The 19,426-nt window shown below is 33.3% G+C and overlaps 1 protein-coding gene and 1 long non-coding RNA gene across 7 annotated transcripts; both read right to left on the bottom strand.

Annotated features, from left to right (window-relative positions):
• Nucleotides 1–140: 140 nt before the first annotated feature.
• On the bottom strand, nt 141–4,178 carry LOC105776559 (pentatricopeptide repeat-containing protein At1g63330). 5 transcript variants are annotated; one of them, XM_052622609.1, is made up of 5 exons: nt 1,611–4,178; nt 1,411–1,501; nt 927–1,118; nt 472–649; nt 141–366 (listed from the first exon to the last, which is right to left on the bottom strand). In XM_052622609.1, the coding sequence occupies exon 1, from the start codon at nt 3,966–3,968 to the stop codon at nt 2,088–2,090; it is 1,881 nt and encodes a 626-aa protein (XP_052478569.1). In that variant the 5' UTR covers nt 3,969–4,178; the 3' UTR covers nt 141–366; nt 472–649; nt 927–1,118; nt 1,411–1,501; nt 1,611–2,087. The 5 variants fall into 5 exon arrangements, with proteins under 5 accessions (XP_052478569.1, XP_052478570.1, XP_012454732.2 ...); XM_052622610.1 differs by having other exon boundaries at nt 141–649; nt 1,611–2,075; nt 2,175–4,178; XM_012599278.2 differs by having other exon boundaries at nt 141–649.
• Nucleotides 4,179–11,093: 6,915 nt separating this feature from the next.
• On the bottom strand, nt 11,094–14,507 carry LOC105776567 (uncharacterized). Of its 2 annotated transcripts, XR_008190037.1 has the most exons (5): nt 13,803–14,507; nt 12,528–13,686; nt 12,064–12,251; nt 11,566–11,768; nt 11,094–11,441 (listed from the first exon to the last, which is right to left on the bottom strand). It is a non-coding gene; the product is annotated as an uncharacterized LOC105776567 (long non-coding RNA). The 2 variants fall into 2 exon arrangements; XR_001128021.2 differs by having other exon boundaries at nt 11,099–11,441; nt 12,528–14,507.
• Nucleotides 14,508–19,426: the final 4,919 nt, after the last annotated feature.

Raw genomic sequence — 19,426 nt, 5'->3', positions numbered from 1 at the left:
ATAGCCATCCTTTTCCTGTTAATCATCACTTTGATAATACAACAAAATACAATAATCAGTATTCGTCAGAAATTTTATAATTTTAACCTGTCCGAGAATGAATAAAAGGATCTCATTTTCAAATTCAAAGCAATTGCATGAAATGCGTATGTCTTATCCATAGTTAAATTCCAACAAGCAATTAGTGTTCATTGAAAAAAAATGCAGTCATTCCTGTATCCCTAAACCATACAACCAAACTCAAAGCAATTGTTTTACATGAAGCCAAAAATGAATTAATGAACTTAACAACTTTACTCTTCAAAGTACCCAAGTTCTAGCCACATTACTTCTTCCTTGGTGCAGGTGAGCCGCACTGGAGTTCACCTGTGTAGAACAAACTACTTAAACTAAAATTTGCAGGAAAAACATGGTTTTTACTTTTTATACAGCTTCAAATAAACCAACAATATGCACTATGGTTGCTTGTACCTTTAGGTGAAAGATTTACATGTATGTTTCATTAAGGAAAGGCCTATACACAAGGCCTCCAAGAGCTACGTTAGGATTGGATTTAGCTAAATTAAGAAACTTGAAGCCATCAGTGCAAGCAGCTGCTGCACCACCTGGAATTGAAGCTCCTCTCTGTGATGCAACATATTGCAAGTTACTGCCCAAGACATAATCAGCCAGAAAGCAAAGATTATTATACTACTTTCAAGTGGGAATGATTAACATGACTACTAATTCTTAGCTGCATCTTTTACATGAACAAGCCTTTACTTCAAACAAAACAATGGAAAAGCCCACTTCCTTGCAAGAATAGACGACTAGGCAAACTAGTCAAAGACCCTGTGGCAAAATCCCTTTGCCTAAGATGACCCTACTTGCCTAAAGAATGAAACGGAACTTGCAAACATATTTCTCTTATAAAGGAAACACCATACCTGTCATTCGGCAAAATTTCTAAGATCTGATGGACCATGGTTTGAATGAATCATCCTGACGGGTTATCTTTGCAGTCTAAGACGCAAGCATGTAATCACTGTAAAGAGTAGCTAAAACTGCTGAGCAACAGGATTCTGCAGAGCTGTCCATTCACTGACCCACATAATACCACCTACAGCAGAAAGTATATCCTGGTAAACAGAACCGATACCATAGATCAGAGCAAATTCAGTTTGTGTAGCTTGGTAATCTGTGAGTGTGCTCATAAAGGTGTAGCAGCAATATTTTAGACCATTAGGTATGAATTTCGTAAACTAGACATACTGTATTTAATCTCAAACCCACCAATTTGGTAAACTAGCTTAAAATTGTTTTACCTGATAAGGATTAAAAAACTTTCTTTGAACCATTTCTCTTTGTCAAATTTAAGATCTACATAACACAAATATGAATCCATTTCACTTAGCTTTAAAGAAGACTTACCGTCCAATATGATGCTGGATGCGGCTGAGGGAGACTTTGGCAGGAGACCACATGTAACATCCTTGGCAGACTGGCAGCAAATAAGCTTAACCTGGAAACAAAAACTCACCAGACATTAGAAGTAATCCTTTCTTCATATATTCCTAAACTACATAACTAAAGCATAAGCATTTTAAGAAAAGAGAGAATCAAAGAGGCACCTGCTGGAGTTGCTGATTGAGACCAGCCAACTGCTCCAGCTTTTGGCAGGTGAAGTGTTAAGTTTTTTGGAACTTTTGAGTGAAGCGTTGAAGTGTTGAGGATTTTCCCACAATATTCTCATTGGTGCTGAATACAGGCTCCAGTAAGCAGAAAACAACCATCCCAATGAAGAAAGGTGGAGGTACAGATTACAGCTGCAGATAGAATAGAGTCTCCACAATTTTCCCCCTGATTTTTAGGTTTTCAACGTTACCAGCAGCAACATTTTCACTTGAGAGGTTTGAGAAGAAATTCTACTCAAAAAGATCACTGGTGAAAAGTGAAACATGTTTACAGTACATCGGCTAAACTGAAAATAGATCTTAACACTCATTGTACTTTCCAAAACTTTTAACTTATCACAACAGTCCAAGTTGGCTACGAACAAATTTATTCAAATTCACAAGTGACGATCTTTACACTATCTGTGGAACAATTCAGATCAATATTGATTTATCAGATCGTAAGATCAGATCCAAAAACAAGGTAGCAGTGCATAAATCTGCAGAAAAGCCCTTACTGACCATTTCCGTAAGAAGTTGTGTTGCCTTTAAGGTATAGCTGTTTCGAAGAAATCCTTGGATCATTACATTATAACAACAGCTATTAGGCAAACAATCATTATCTCCCATGCTCCTAAATAACTGGTATGCTTCATCTGCCAATCCCTCATTGCAAAATCCATTAACCATTATAGCATATGTGTAAACATCGGGCTTTAAACCATTCACCGAGAGTTTATGAAACAATTCCTTTCCAACTTCAATATGCCCAGCTTTGCACAAGCCATCAATTAGTATATTATAACAGACAATACTGAGTTCCAACTCGCTGTTCCACATTGCTTGAAAAAGTTTCAATGCCTCTTCGAGTTTACCTCTTTTGCATAAACCATCCAGCAAAATATGAAAGGTCACTATATCTGGAAATTGTCTAGAAGCAATCATCTTTCTGAAAAGTTCATATGCAGTTAAAACTCTCCCTAATTTACACATACCTTGCATAAGAGTGTTGTATGTGACAGTATCTGGGACTGGTCCTTTTCGAGATATTTCATGAAAGAGTTCCATTGCTTCATCAAACCTTTCAGCTTTGCAATATCCGTTGATCATGATGTTGTAACTACGTATATCAGGTGCACAACCCTTCTCAATCATCAACTGTAATACTTCTCTAGCTTCGTCCATTCTATCTCGCAAGCAATGGTCTTTTATTAATGTATTATAGGTAACAACATTTGGCTCAATGCCTTGCTTTCTCATTGTGTCAACAATATTTTCAGCTTCAGAAACCATCCCTTCTCTGCAATGCGCATCAACCAATATATTATACGTGATAACATCAGGCTCAATGCCTCGCTTTCTCATTGTGCCAACAATATTTACAGCATCAACAATCATCCCATCCTTGCAATGTGCATTGATCAATATATTATACGTGACAATATTAAGTGAAATATTGTTATCCACCATTTCATTCAAAAACCTTGTTGCCTCCCTCTGCTGGCCCGAATTACACATAGCATGAATTAAGCAATTGTAGGTAATGGTATTTGGTCTAATGCCCTTAACCGTCACATGAGAGAAAAGATCAAGAGCCTCATTTAGTGATCCCTTCTTACAAAGACAGTCAATGACAGTGTTAAATGCTACAATATTGGGTTCAAAACCTCTTTCTTCCATCATTCTTAGAAACCTAACAGCTCGATCAGTATTCCCGGACCCGGTTTTACACAACCCATTAAGTATTGTACTGTAAACAATTAAATTAAGTTGATAACCTTTTTCAACCATTTCATCAAACAATTGCACAGCCTGAGAAATCTTATTTTGCCTACAAAGCCCATTAATCAAAGTGGACAAAGTTACAACACTAGGCTCAACCCCTAACTTCAGCATTTTCCCCAAAACAGAAAACCCAAAATCAATATGACCTAATTGACAAAAGCAATTAATCAAGATGCTCAAAGAATAAACATTATGGGGAACTCCTAATAATTCCATCTGGCTACACATAAAAACAACAGTGGCATAACGTTTCATTCTAACAATGGCTCCTAATAATTGAGTGAATTCCACAATGGAAGGCTTTGGGTGCTTCTCAATCATCTTATTAAATAAAGTGAAAGCATCATCAACATTATCAAAGCTATCATACTTTTTTCGCTTTCCCCTCACAGACATGGAGTTCTTACTCAAAGCATCGATGTGGGTAGCAAGGGTTTTAAAAGAATAAGAAATAGAAGAGTGAAAATTATAAAGATTCTTTCCACCATTAACAATAGAGCGAAGAAATAAAGAAGAATTAAGCTTACCCATATCTTGAAAATAAGCAAAATGAAAAAGAAAGAGCTGAGCTTGGAATGAAACAACGAATGGCGGCACTACCAGAAGAAGTTGTGTTCGATACTCAAATTTAGAGGTCTGGAGCGGGTACGGATCGGATGGAACTTTGTTGTTACTGGTTTGAACTAGTTTTGGTTGGACCTCATCATCATCATGTCAAACATGAGACGGTTTTGGAAAAAGTATATACTGAAATTTTATTTTGGGAAAAATAAAATAAAATTCATTTTTTAAAGGGACCGAGACTCGGGTAAAATTTTTTTTGACCCGGACTCAATTTAGTCCAAATTTGAAAAAAATCTGTTACGGTTTTTTATTGTTTTGCATCAATTTTTTATTATATTATTACTATTTTATTGTATAACTCTTATTTTTATTAATTTGGTAATTATTATTAATTTTACTACTATTTTATAGGTATTTATTTGTTAAATTGAGCTTATTTTAGTGTTATTTAAGTTTATTTTTAAATTTTTTTCATTTGTTGGGAAACATTTATTTATTGTGTTTCGTATATTTGATGTATTATATTTTTTAAATTTATTTTTATATATAAAATTTTAATATGAGCGGGCCGAGCTAAGCTAAGGTTTTTAATATTTTTATTTGAATCGGATTTAGGTAAAATTTAAATTCAATTTTTAGGTAGGACTGAATTTGAACCTAAAAAACGGGCCTAAATTTTTTACTTGATTCGATCCAGTCCAATCTATAATCAAATCTAATTTTAGTGATGAAGGTTAGGTTTTTGGTGGTTTTTAAAGCTATATATATTGTAAGCATTAACCATTTTTTATTTAGGTATCTAAATTTAATTTTCAAAAATATTAACAAACTAAAATCCATTCACAAAATCTCTAAACGTAGACCATAGAAATAGTGAACAAACCATATCTTACATACGCTATGAAGTTTCTCTCAATAAATTCAAAAACTCTAAACTTCAAATGGTGTAATTAATGAAGGAACTAAGCTTGAAAGTTGACGCTCCACTTCATTTTATTGAAATCACATCAACTTTCATTTAGTATATAATTTAATATATGAATTTTGATTTGGTGTAATTATGCATATGAAATTTAAATTTTGATTTATATGTATACATAAAACTTTAATTTTAATTCAACTGCATACATTTAAAAATGAATACATACATTTATGTACATATTAGATTAATATAATTATTTGTGTATGCAATATATCAACGTAAAATTATGTTAATTTGCTAATGTTGTCAGTAATTTGTGAAAATTAAATCAAATCAAAATTTCATATATAAAATTGCACGAAATCAAAGTTCACATACGACATTCCACATTAGATCAAACTTCATATATAATTTTGATATTTATCCTGTGAAAAATCAAAATTTGGGGCTGGATTTTGTTTTAAATTTAAGGAAAATATAAGACAATAATCGGAAAGTAGAGCAAAGTTCTCAAACCCACAAACAGAAGAATAAAAGGTGGATAGCCATTAAAATCAATCTTGAAAATGCTTATGATCGAGTTCGTTGGGATTTCATTGAAGCTTCACTTCAGGCAGCAGGTATACCTAATTTCCTTTGTAATGTCATCATGTCGGCTATTTCTAGTTCTACTATACAAGTTCTTTGAAATCGGGTGCCAAGACAGAAGTCTAGGCCGGCAAGAGGAGTTCGACAAGGATGTCCACTTTCACCTTACCTTTTTATTCTTTGCATGGTGTAGTTGGGGCATGGTATTCATGCAACCATTGATAATGGTAAATGGTCTCCTATCTAGTTGTCTAGATCAGGTCCATTTTTGTCTCATCTCTTTTTTGCAGACGATTTGATTCTCTCTGGTCAAACGGAGGAAAAACAGGCAAGGGCTATTAAAGAAGTATTAGATATGTTTTGTTCTTCAAGGCACATTGGCAACATGCAAAAATCGAGCATTTTCTTCTCCAGATGCATTGAAGAAGACTTTAGAGGGTGCATTAGCAAGTTGTTTGGGTTTCAGATGGTGCAAAATCTCGACGTGTATTTAGGAGTCCCTCTCTTTCACGAAAAGGTGACGAACAACACCTTGCATTTTGTTGTGGACAAGGTGCGAAGCAAACTTTGTAGTTGGGATGCTAGACAGCTCTCCCTAGCTAGCAGAGTAACATTGGCACAATCTTACTTTCTATCCCAAGCTTCTTTATGCAATTGATGATGATCCTTAAGGGCTTGTGCGACGAGATTGAACGAATGGTTAGACAGTTTATTTGGGGGTCTTGTAATGGTACTAAAAAGACAGCCTTGGTGAGTTGGGATACGATTTGTCAACCCAAACAACATGGTGAGCTTGGTTTAAGGTCCTTGCAGGATCACAACGCTTCATTTATGATCAAGCTAGGTTTTAATATCGTTTCTAGCTCGTCTACTCTGTGAGTTAAAGTTCTCAAATTAAAAAATAAGGTTCATGAGAGATTAAGAGAGACTTTATCGAGGGGAGGAAGTTTTTTTTTTTGTGGAGATCACTCTCAAATGTATAGCCTCTTCTTCATGAGAATATTCTTTGGTCTATTGGAAATGGTAAAAGTATTAACTGTTGGAGAAATCCTTAGATACCAAACTTTGAGACTTTGTGTAAACAGATACCTCCTAATTCTACTTTGGACATGGAATGCACACTTAGTGATATGGTTACTGAGAATGGTGATTGGCATTTGGAGTTCTTCCGTCTTTGGGTTTCAGATGATGTAATTTGGAAGATTGTGGGATTCCCTCTTCCCCAGTCAAACTCGGGTGCTGACAGAATTATCTAGGGAGGTACCACATCTGGTTCATTCTCCATCAAAAGTGCGTATGAAAAAATATGAGAAGACTCATGGAATTCGAAAGAAGCTATTTGGTAGTTACCGTGGAAGTTTCAAAGACCACAAAGGGTAAGATTTTTCTTATGGCTTGCGTTTAGACAAAGGTTACTCACCAATGCAGAAAAGATAATAAGAGGAATAAGAATTGATCCTACGTGTGGAATTTGTGGGCATAAGTATGAAGATGTGCTACACACTCTTCGGGATTGTACTGCAGCAAGGGATATTTGGAACCATTTAATCCCATCAAATGAGCTTCCTACTTTTTACTCTGGGTCCCTCTTTGAATGGATGAAGCATAACCTCAGAAATCAACAAACTGTCAATTTAGCAAGACGAGTTAATTGACATTGTTTGTTCAGGATCATAATTTGGCGCATTTGGAAAAAGCGAAATCTCTATATTTTCCAAGGCCTAGCTTGGAGTTCAGATTTAGTTATCAAAGTTTCTCTTAGTTGGGCTAAGTAGTATGCTTTTGTAACGGATTCATGTGCTTCTGATAACACTCTAGAATAACGTATTTTTATGTATTAATTATGTATTTATTCTGAGTATGATCCTGCTAATTTGAGCTATTTATGATCTTTTATCTCACAGGGACTAAATTTGAGGCAAAAGCAAAATTAAGGGCCAAAAGCGTGAATTTAGAGATACAATGGGCCAATGTGCGACACAATGAAAAGTTGGTGCTAAAAGTGCAAGCATGGAGGACACAAGGGTTGAAATGCAAAAAGAAGAGATTTTATTCTATCAGACTCTATTTTAATTATATTAGGATAATTAATATTAATATAATTATTAAGGATTATTTAATTTTAGGATTTTATTTTATTTATCTTTATTTATCTTCAATTAAATGTATTTATCTTTTGGGAATTTAAGTAGGATTAGACTATCTCCCCTAGCACTATAAATAGGGGGTGAAGTGACTCCAAAGAGATCCATCTTTTTCTGTAAACACTCTCTCCCCAAAAGTCTAGGCTTTTTTTCTTCTCATATTTTCTTTCAATAAAATCTCCATTTTTATTTTATTTATTTTCTTTTCCACCACAACCATGAGCCACTAAACTCATCTAGCCGAAAGCTGTCGATATTCCCCAAAAAGGGTTCTTAAGGCTTAGAGTCCGTACTTAGCCTCCTTGCCGAGTATTCATCATTTCTCCGCACTACGGAGCTGACGCTTCTGTCCATGTCCCTTAAGAAGTAAGCTTTTCAACGTATGCAAAGGCGGTCGCTTTGTATGTTTTGGGAAGGTTGCACAGTCGGTTCGTTAGCTTACTGCGTCAGAGGTTGGTGAGCCTAAGAGACAAAATGGCGTGGGATTCGCCATTGAGAAGCGTTGATCTAGCATAAGATGATCCCACAGAAACGATTGTTGGCTAGAGTCAGGTTCCACTAAATCGTAAGTCTAAATCTTTGGAGCTGGTGGTCGTAGGCGTCCTCTTCCACTATAACTGGCTTATTCGGTTTGGGAAGGATCATTTAAAAGCCAAGGATTGAACCTAAGGCGGAAGGAGACAACTGGAGGCTGGAATCTCCCATAAGAATTTCCTTTCTCTCAACTCTATTTTTAATTTCTCGAATTTTCGATTCAATATTCTTAATTCTGTTTTTATTTTATTTTTCATTTCCATATCCAAACTTTTAATTCTGTTATTTTTATTTTTTTTCCAGGCATGCAGGTTTTCTTAGGCAAGATTCTGCCAGTCCTTGAGGATTTGACCCTACTTCCCTTTTACTATTCTTTTTCATTATTTATTAGGGATAGGATATTTTTGGTGCTTTCAACGACCGCATCAGCTTCCAAATCTTCAAGATTGATTGTTGATTCTTTCCATCGAACAGTTGGGTGTACTTGAACTCAGATGGCTCGGTTAGACATGAGGATGATTTCACTGTACCTGGAGGGCTTTTGAGAGATCATAATAGGGGATAGATTATTGGCTTTAACAGGTACTTGGGTAATTGTACTGTCCTTGATTCTAAACTTTGGTGTATTTTGGACGATTTGAATCTTGTGACAGATTGGAGGTTTGAAAATGTTTTAATTCAGATAGACAATATTGAAGCTATTAACATAATCAAGGATGACATTCAAGTAAACTCCAGTTCCGCATTTGTAAGGAGAATCCATACGGTATTGAAGCTTTTTAGTCACTAGAATATTCAACATATTTCTAGAGAGGAAAATAAACGCACAAGATCCCTAAGGCAGTAAGGTATAGAAGAACCAGTTTATGGTTGATGGAGGAGTCCACACAGATGTCTTTTGTTTAGTCTTTTATTTTTGAGTTGTATGTATTTCCACCAAAAAAAAAAAGTTCTCACCCCCATCGATTTAAACATGATTCTTTTTCTATTTTAATTAGTGGCCTAATTGGCCTTTTAATGATGGTGAAAAAGTTTTTATTTAAGTAATTGAACTATTTGGAAGTTTTTATTTAAGTTACTAGACAGTTAATTTTTTTCTTTTAAAAAAAACTTGACTAGCAAGCTCTAAGTAATGATTGACTATCAGTACAGTAGATCAGTACTCGTTAATGAGTAGAAAAACATATCGTAGATCTAAGTCGATCTAAGGAGATCAGAGAATAAAGTTATTTAGATTTTAGTTCACAGATTTTTAACGTTCAAAGTTGTTTTATGAAAAAAATTGAACTATAAAAGAGAAAGGAAAAGAGGACTTTCGATTGGTGCAAGTGGTACAAACATAGAAGGCCCTACATCACTTTTTGAATAGTTAAGTGATCATTTTGTAAAATTTTTATGTTAAATGACCAAAACATAAATCTTTTAATAATTTAAAGACCTTCGGTGCAATTTAACCTAATATTGATGATCATGATAATTCCAAGTAAATTTGGTTTTTGAGCGGTCAACGATTTATTATCCATTTTCATTCCATAAAATATTTGCACTTTTTGGAGTTTGTAATTTTCCTATTCCCAATTTTCATTCGCTTTCCATAATTTCCTATTCTCAATCCTTCTCACTAATTCCTTTTAAATAAATTTAATTTTATAAATTTATTATCACATTAATATCATAAAAATTCATGTAAAATGACAAAATACTTGTACATGGTAAAATTATTCTTTTACCTTCTTTTTCTCTTTGCATAATTTCTATACATTAAGTAAATATTTAAATTATATTTTTACCTTTTTCTCAGCAAAATGAAAAATTTATAATTAATCTCTATACTTTCAAATCATTTTCAATTTGATCCAACAGTGATTTTGCCACACCAATGCGCATTCCAACTAATTCTCATGCCAAATAACCAATAAGAACTTATATTTTCTCTTTTGATCAAAATTACATTTTAATCTTTTAACTTTTAAAATTTACAATCCAATCCTTTTTACTACATTTTCACATCCATGATTCGCTTCATTAATTTCCATCTCCATTATCCATTAATTTCCATAAAAATTCTCTTTTGGACTCAAATTGGAATTTTTGGGTGTTACGGTTAAATTGCTCTTATGTCCTTTTTTAATGGTAAAACAGCACTCTAACCCTTCAAATATCACTTATTTTTCAATTTAATCCATATCCAAAATTTTACATATTTACTCCTTTCCTATTACTAACTCTACACTGCTAATATTACTCAATTAATGACTATGTTTCTCAATAAAAAAATTACTATTCACTAACCCGAAAAATTATATTTAATAATATCAAAATTTTCACAACTTTATACTTATAATTGTAAAATTAATTAAGTAAAAACGTTTATATTTTTATAAATATCATTCATTTTAAGACCTAGTTGAAAAAGAATTCTAACTTATTACCTAATTAAAAATACATCAGTTTTAATTAATAAAATATTATAATATTTCAAATTTTAAATAATTCATGTTTAAGTAAAGAGAAATAGATTAGAAAGGAGAAATATTATATATATATATATATATAAATATATTCCAGGCATAAAGATAAATTTAGCTCTTAAAACATATGGATCTTTGAGTATGAAAGGAGCTCCATACTGGACAACCCCAGATTAATTTCAGCAACACTGCTGGAGCTGTTGGTTGACAAAAATGGTGAAAAAGATGAGTGAAGAACTTTTGCTCTTCTTTGTTTTTGATAACCAATCCACTGAAATGAAGAACAACTTATGATCCCAACTTAAAAGAGGGCGAATTATGGATATCAGTTATTACATTTTTTATCAACCTATCTTGCTTCAGCAGATATCCACTTAGTTTAAATTTCTCTACTTTCTTGAATTTGGTTCGGTTTATGACTGGTTAATGCAGAAAATGCAACTTCTTTATCCTTAGAAGTTAGACTTAATCGTTCTGAAGAGCTTTATCAGAAAAAGCATGCTGAAATTCCTTTCAATGATCACTTTGATACAGTCATCAGAGTTCAAATAAGTATCATTTATCCATAATCCAATTCCAGCAAGCAATCAGTAATGGATGAAAACAAACTGTAGTCACATTGCACTATAATTTTCCTATATCCCTAAACCATACAATTTAAATCCGAAGCAATTTCTTTCATAAAAAGTAATAAATTCGAAGCAATTGTTTACCTGAAAATAAAAATGAATTACACTATCTACTTGCAGTGAAGTTATGAACTTCTTCCTTCAAAGTACTCCTGTTGTAGCAAGCCAAATCAGAGTTTACTTGTGCAAAACAAGCTACTTAAAACTAAAGGTTGCAGGAAAAATATTGTTTTTATACAGCATATAGAAACAAATATATAATCATAGCTAATGTACCTTTAGGTGAAAGATTTAACTGCAGAACAGGTAGTGGCCAAACTCGAGAGGCCAACAATGTGGGCACTGTTATACAATTGGCTCTGCTTGCATCCAGTTGTTCCAGGAACCGATATGTTTCTCTCATAACGTAAATAACAGGATGCTGCAGAGCATTCCGTTCACTGACCCATATAATACCCACTTGCAGCAGAAAGTCTATCCTGGTAAACAAAATCGATTCCAACAATCAAAGCAAATTCAATTTATATGTAGCTTATTGATCTGCAAGTAAGCTTATAAAGGTGTGGCAACAATTGGCTATCAACAAATTAATTCAGATTCGCGAGTGATCTTTAAGCTATCTGTGAAACATTTCATATCAAGATTGATTTATCAAATTGTAAGATCAGATCCATAAATAAGGTGACAGTGCATAAATTTGCAGAAAAAACATGGTTTTTATACAGCTTCACATACACAAACAAATATGTAATCAAATACAAAGGTTAATTGTACCTTCAGGTGAAAGATTTAGCTGCATGGGAGGTAGTGACCAAACTTTAGAGGAGGCCAACAATAAGGGCACTGCTATATGATTATCTCTGCTTGCATCAAGTTGTCCCTGGAACCGATGTATATTTCTCTCATAATACAAACAAGAGGTTGTTGTAGAACATTCCATTCACTGACCCATATGATACCACCTGCAGCAGAAAGTCTATCTCAGTAAACAAAAGCAATACCCAAGATCAGAGCAAATTCATTTTATATGTACCTCACGGATCTGCGAGTATGCTAATAAAGGTCTGGCAGCAATTTGATAAGCTACATATACGTATATAGTTTCAAGCCCATCAATTTGGTGAACTAGTTTAAAATTGTCTTACTTGATAAGAATTGAGGACCTTCCTCGAATCATTTTTTCTTGTCAAGTTAAATATATACATATCACAATTCACTTAGCTTTAAAGAAGTATTACCGTCTGTTATGCTGGATGTGGCTGAGGCAGACTTTGGCAGAAGACCACACATAACATCCTCAGCAGACTTTGGCAGCAAATGAGCTTAACCTGGAAAGCAAAACCAGCATAGATGTAGCACCAAAAAGGTTAATGCTAAGTATTTCCAAAAAAAACTCACTAGATATTAGAAGTAACGTTTTCTTAATATATTCCTAAATTATAGTATTATACGGCCAATTGAGACCAGCCAACTGCTTCAGCTTTTGGTGAGTGAGTCATTGAGCTTTTCTAAACATTTGCACTGAAGTGTTGAAGTGTCAAGGATTCGTCTGAAATAGTCTCATGGGTGCTGAATACAAGCTCCAATTGGCAGGAAACAGCCATCCAAATGAAGAAAGGTGGAGGTTATCATTACAACTGCATACAGGATAGAGTGTCCACAATTGTTCCCCCGATTTTTAGGATTTCAACATTACCATGAACAAGATATGTTACTTACTACAGAGGTCTGAGAAGAAATTTTCTCAACAAGATCACTGGTGAAGAGTGAAACATGGTGTAGAACAATTATTTCTTTCGTCCTTAATATTCAAAGTGCATCAACTAAGCTGAAAATAAACCTTAATGCTCATTGTAACTTCCAGAAACTTTAAACTTATCACAGCAGTACAATTGGTTATGGACAAATTGATTCACAATTGCAAGTGACGATCTTTACACAGTAGGTAAATATTTCAAATCAAAATTGATTTATCATATCGCAAGATCAGATCCATCAATAAGATGGCGGTGCATAAATCTGCAGAGAAACCCTTACCAACCATATACTTAAGAAGATGTGTTGCCTTTGAGGTGTAAATGTTTCAAAGATACCCCTGGATAATTACATTATAACAGCGCCTATCAGGCAAACAATCATTATCTCCCATACTCCTAAACAACTGGTATGCTTCATCTGGCAATCCCTCTTTACAGAATCCATTAATCATTATAACATATGTGTAAACATCGGGCTTTAAACCATTGACTGAGAGTTCATGAAATATCCTTTCCAGCTTCAATATGCCCAGCTTTGCACAAGCCATCAATGAAGATGTTATAACATACAATATTGAGTTCCAACTTGCTGTTCCGCATTGCTTGAAAAAGTTTCAATGCCTCTTGGAGTTTACCTCTTCTGCGAAAACCATCCAACAAAATCGAACAAGTCACTAGATCTGGAACTTGTCCAGAAGCAAGGCATCTTCCTCAAAAGTTCACATGCAGATGAAGTTCTCCCTAATTGATACATACCTTGCATAAGAGTGCTGTATGTGACAGTATCCGGGATTGGTCCTCTTTGAGATATTTCATGAAAGAGTTCCATTGCTTTGTCTAGCCTTTTAGCTTTGCAGTATCCATTGATCAAGATGTTCTAACTAAGTATATGAGGTCCACAACCCTTCTTAATCATCAACTGAAGTATGCTTCTAGCTTTATCCATCCTCTTTTGCAAACAATGGCCATTTATTAATGCATTATAGGTAAAAACATCAGGATCAATGCCTTGCATTCTCATTGTGTCAATAGTATATTCAGCTTCAGACACCATCCTTTGCTTGCAATGCGCATCAACCAATATATTTTATGTGACAACATTAGACTCAATGCCTTCTTTCTCATTGTGCCAAAAATATGTACAGCGTCAGCAATCATCCCGTCCTTGCAATGTGCATCGATCAATTTATATTATACATGACAATACATTATCAAAGCTATCATACTTTTTTCGCTTTCCCCTCACAGACATGGAATTTTTACGCAAAGCATCGATGTGGGTAGCAAGGATTTTAAAAGAATAAGAGATAGAAGAGTGGAAATTATAAGAAATAAAGAAGAATTAAGCTTACCCATGTCTTGAAAATAAGCAAAAATGGAAAAGCAAGAGCTGAGCTTGGAATGAAACTACGAATGGTGGCACTACCAGAAGAAGTTATATTCGATACTGAAATTTAGAGGTCTGGGGCGGGTACAGATAGGATAGAACTTACGTTGTTACTGGGTTTGAACTTGGTTTTGGTGATGGAGGTTGGGCTTTTTTGGTGGGTTTTCTGAACTTATGTTTTTTCTTGCTGGGTTTTTAAAGCCATATATATATTGTGAGATCATTCACTCGATAAATAGGTATAGTGGTATAGGTTAAATTAAAGAATAAATTTATTCATTTATTTTGTTAAAATTTGATGTGGCTAATAGAATAATCAAATAGTGACACGTGACATGCCATATGTACCTCATACTACGGATTAACAATCAATTTTTAGTAGTAAAAATGGATGAAAATTTTAACAAAATGAGTAATTTACTTTTTTATCTAATATACAATAATTAATACATCAACCTCTATACCGTCAAAACTGAGACCTAACTGTGATTCCCTTATGATATTTGGTTGGCATATGTTGAAATTAAGCAAAATGGCAGCAGAAGCAGAAGAAGTTATGTTTGATGCTCAATTTGGAAGGTGTTCTGGGTTTTTGAGAAGCTCAAATTGTGCAATATTTGAATGAAAAAGAAACAGAGGGTGTTTCAAAATCAGCTGAACCGATTTCATAATAATGAATCTGAAGGTTTCCAATGCCAAAATTTGTTCATGTTTGGCATTCAATTTTTCTTTATTTGCCTTTGTAAAATTTGTTACTCCTGTCTTTTTATCTCCTTTATCAGCTGACAACAACCCTAAACTTTTATTTTCCTTTTAATTTCAAGGAATTGTGAGTACAACAGGTGGGTTCGTGTCGAGTTTAGATGAGATTTTTTATTTTCATTCGGTTTGGTTTGAATTTAATTTAAATAATAATAAATAATTTTTAAAATTTAAATTTAATTATAAAATATTAATTAAAATTATATTTTTAAATATTTTTTAATTTTTAACAGCAAAACAAATTTTTTAGATGGGTCAAGTTGGTCCAAAACGAATTTAAATTTTAATAAATTTTTAAAATTAAAGTATAACTCAACTCAGCGCATGAACATCTCTAATTATGAGTACCGTAATATTTATATTTTTATAATTAAACCACTCAAAACATATCTATATATCTATATATAAAAAGAAGGTCGAAAGAGGAAGGATCAAAGGACCCTCTTTCGAGCTTTTCTTTAAAAAAAAAACTTTTTTTGGACCTCCTATTGTTGACGTGTGCCACACTCATGATTTTTTTCATATTACAAAAATGGTTAAATTTCAATGGTGGTTCTTCTAATATATCTAAATTTAATCTTTAATCTATATATCTTAATTTTCAATATAATTTGATTTCTATAATGTTATTAATTAGTCAAAATAGTTAATATCGTTAATTTTTAGTTAAAACATTATGTGATTATATATCATTTGAATGCTCTAAGAGCCTTGGGGATTAACACATGACTTCTTATTTCTTTTAGGTTTGATCACTTTTTCTTTTTTTTCTTTTTCTTTTTTGACATTTTAAGACAACGGTCAAATTTTAATTTTGGCCTCTAGACTATGTTAAAATTTAAGATTTAATCTTTATGATTTAATTTCTTACATAATTTGGTTCATCTACTTTTATAATGGCATTAGTTAATTTAAATAGTTGATATTTTTAATTATTTCAAACAAAATGTTGACGTGAATTTTTCTTAACAACACTATTCTAATTGTCAAAACCATTTTTTTGAAAACAAAAATTTAGTTGTCGACCTTTAAAAAAAAATTTGGAGTCGCAACCAATCTTTTATTGAGGTGTGATTGGATCACCTAAAATGACTTTGGTCTACGAGTTTTAGAAAAACAGGTTCGGGAGTCAGTTACGTTCAAGGAAGGATTAGCACCCTCGTAATGCCCAAAAATTGGTACCAAATTGATTAATTAATGTCTTGAAGTCGAGAGTAAAAAAATGCGATCATTAATTAAATTAAATTATTTATTAAGACCTTCTCATTTTGAAAAAAGAAAAATATCACACCCAATGCGTTAGGGCACAACATTTTATTCTCTTCATGATGAGTTAGTCAAAAACTAGTGTAATAAAATTTAAGAAAATATCTAATTGTTTAAAATTTATGAAGAAATCGCAGCCCAATACATTAGGGCACGGTTTCTTAAAATTCTCAAACATTCAATATTTCTTTTTTTTTTTAAATTTTTATCTCGAGAAATCAACATGTCACATCCAATACGTTAGGACACAACATATTGAATTCCCGATGACAAGTTTTATTTTGTTTGATTAAAGAGAAATCCTCGATTTTTAGATTTTACGAAGAAAATCGGAACCTAATATGTTATGGCTCAATTTCCTTGAAAATCCTAAATACGAGTATTATCTCTATTTTGAAAATTTTCTATTTTTAAATTGAGTAAAAAGATGATGTAATGTTAAATTGAATGTATGCATAAATGTTACAAAAACAAGTACCATAATAAATACATCGATGGTGTAATAACATGAATAGTAAACAAATATAAAACAAAAATAACTAATGACATATAAAATATCAAACAAATTAGCAAAATAAATAAAATAAAAAATGAATGTAAACATAAGTAAATAGCGAACGAAGAAAACAAACAAAATAAATAAAGAATAGAAGGTATATAATATATACATTGAAATTGTGAAGAATAAAAGGCATACATATGAATTAACATGTAAAACTTTGCATTATAAAATTTATATAAAATATATAATGTATTTATAAAATAAATAAATATATATATATATACATATAAAATATGTGTTAAAAATATAAATAGGTATTTAGGAATTTTAAAAATAAAATAGATATATATGTATTTATAGATATAAAAGAATATTTGTTTTAAAAAATATATACATGTACATAATATATATATATTAAATAATAATTAAAATATTAAAATAAAATAAAATAAATATACATATATATATATATATATGAATATAAAAATATTCGTTAAAATAAATAAATAAATAAATATGTACATAAAAACAACAAATATACATATATATAAATAATTGCATATAAAAATAAAAAGAATAAATACATTATGGAAATTAATTAAACAAAAACTAAATTGAACTGAATATGAAAAATTTGGGGCAAATCCGCAAATAAATGCAGTCACAAGGACTAAATTGAACACGTGCATAATCACGGAGGAACCGAAAAGGGAATTGTTCCTTTTCCTCTAAACGGCGTAGTTCTATAGGGACCAGATTGAAATTGAAAATAAATTAAAGGGCGAATTTAAAAAATAAAATAAAAACCTAATTGTAAAATATTTAAAAGGCGGAGGGGCTAAAAGCGTAATTTACCCCTCCGCTCGAAAACACTCGGGTCCTAGGCCGGGTCGGGTTGGAGTCGAGTTGGCCTCCCTAAAACGACGTCGTTTTAGCGCTGGGGGAGGCCCATTGAAACGATGTCGTTTTAAAAGGCTATTTAAGCCAAAAAAATAATTCAAAACTTTCATTTTTTTTCATTCTTCTAAAAAAAAATTACGAAAACCAGAAAAAAAACTCTCTCCCTCCTCAGTTAGTCCGGCCCCGGTCTGGTCATCGGCTGGTTGTCGGCCAGTCGTCGGCTACTGCGTCGGCCAGTCGTCGGCCACTGCGTCGGCCGCCAATCTCCGGCGCCGGCATCGCCGTCTACGGTGGCCGAAAAAAGGAAAATCTCCTATTTGGCCTTCTCGACCCCTCTAAACCCAAATCCGGGCTCAAAAACACCGAAATGTCAACAAAAATCCTCAAAGCAGGCAAGAAACCTTTCGGTTTCCGGCCACCGATCCTCGAGGGTGGCTCCCTATACCGCCTCAGTTTCGTTTCAAAAACAAAAAGGTTGTATCTTTTCCTTTTTTACTTTTTATCTTTGTAAAAAAACTATAACAATAAAGAAAATAAATAAAAATTACAAGTAACCGCCTTTGATTGATTTTTGCTCTGTTTATGCTGTGAAAATGCTTGATCTCTTATTGATTTTTCATTTTGGGATCTCTATTACAGTTTATTAGTGGCTTTTTTATAGCCGAAATAGGAATCAAATAATGAATCCATTAGATTTGATTCTGCAAATATTTGATTTCCTTTCCTTTTTTGTTGTTTGTTGCTTGATGTGCAGGTACGATCGGGTCTTGGCTGCGCGAGGAGTTAGGTGGTTGTGGCGCAAAGGTTAGAAACCCTAGGGTTTCTGGTGTTCCTGGTTCACTGTAGTTTGGGCCGTTGTTTATTTTGGGCCTTACAGGCCATTTTGTAATTTAGGTTTGGGTTTTGGGCCACATAAGCCCATTGTAATTTGGACTGTTTTTGTAGGCCGGGTAAAATTTGGGTATTACAGCTGCCCCTCTTTGCTCGTTATCGTGTAACGGGAACGGAGCAAAGACTTTAAAAATGCCCAATTTTACCCGGTCGTGCTAGACCTTGGTACTTCTCTTCTTCAAGTAGCCTCATTCCTTCCTACTGCATCTTCATAGGTATAGGAACTAGTGCTTCAATCTACTCCACTGCAACTTCAGGGAGATAAGACTTATAGCTTCAACTTGATCTGCTGTCACTTAAAGATGAATTTGATGTGATCTGCTCTACTGCAACTTCAAAGAGATAAAACTCATCATTCTAATCCACTCCACTACAACTTTTAGGGAGATAGGATTTGTTCATTCAGTCTGCCCCACTGCAATTTCAGGGGGATAAAACTTTCTTACTCAGTTTGCTCCACTGCAACTTCAAGGAGATAAGACCAGATGCGATCTGCTCTCTGCAACTTCAGAGAGATAAGATCTGTGGTTTTAATCCGCTCCACTGTAACTTCAGAGAGATAGAATTATTGGCTTTAATCTACTCCACTGCAACTTCAAGGAAATAAGATTCTCAATCTTTAATTTTTTTAAATTACAATGTTTGGGGAACAAGATTCTTCGTCGTAACTTT

The sequence above is a fragment of the Gossypium raimondii genome, chromosome 10 (assembly GCF_025698545.1).
Source record: "Gossypium raimondii isolate GPD5lz chromosome 10, ASM2569854v1, whole genome shotgun sequence".
In the NCBI taxonomy this organism is placed as follows: domain Eukaryota; kingdom Viridiplantae; phylum Streptophyta; class Magnoliopsida; order Malvales; family Malvaceae; genus Gossypium; species Gossypium raimondii.
The sequence above is the reverse complement of the archived record's forward strand: the minus strand, read 5'-3'. Positions and strand labels throughout refer to the sequence as shown.

Bases quoted from the DNA above. Each gene is read 5' to 3' on its own strand.
- LOC105776559 (XM_012599278.2), bottom strand. From the start codon at position 3,968: ATGGGTAAGCTTAATTCTTCTTTATTTCTTCGCTCTATTGTTAATGGT.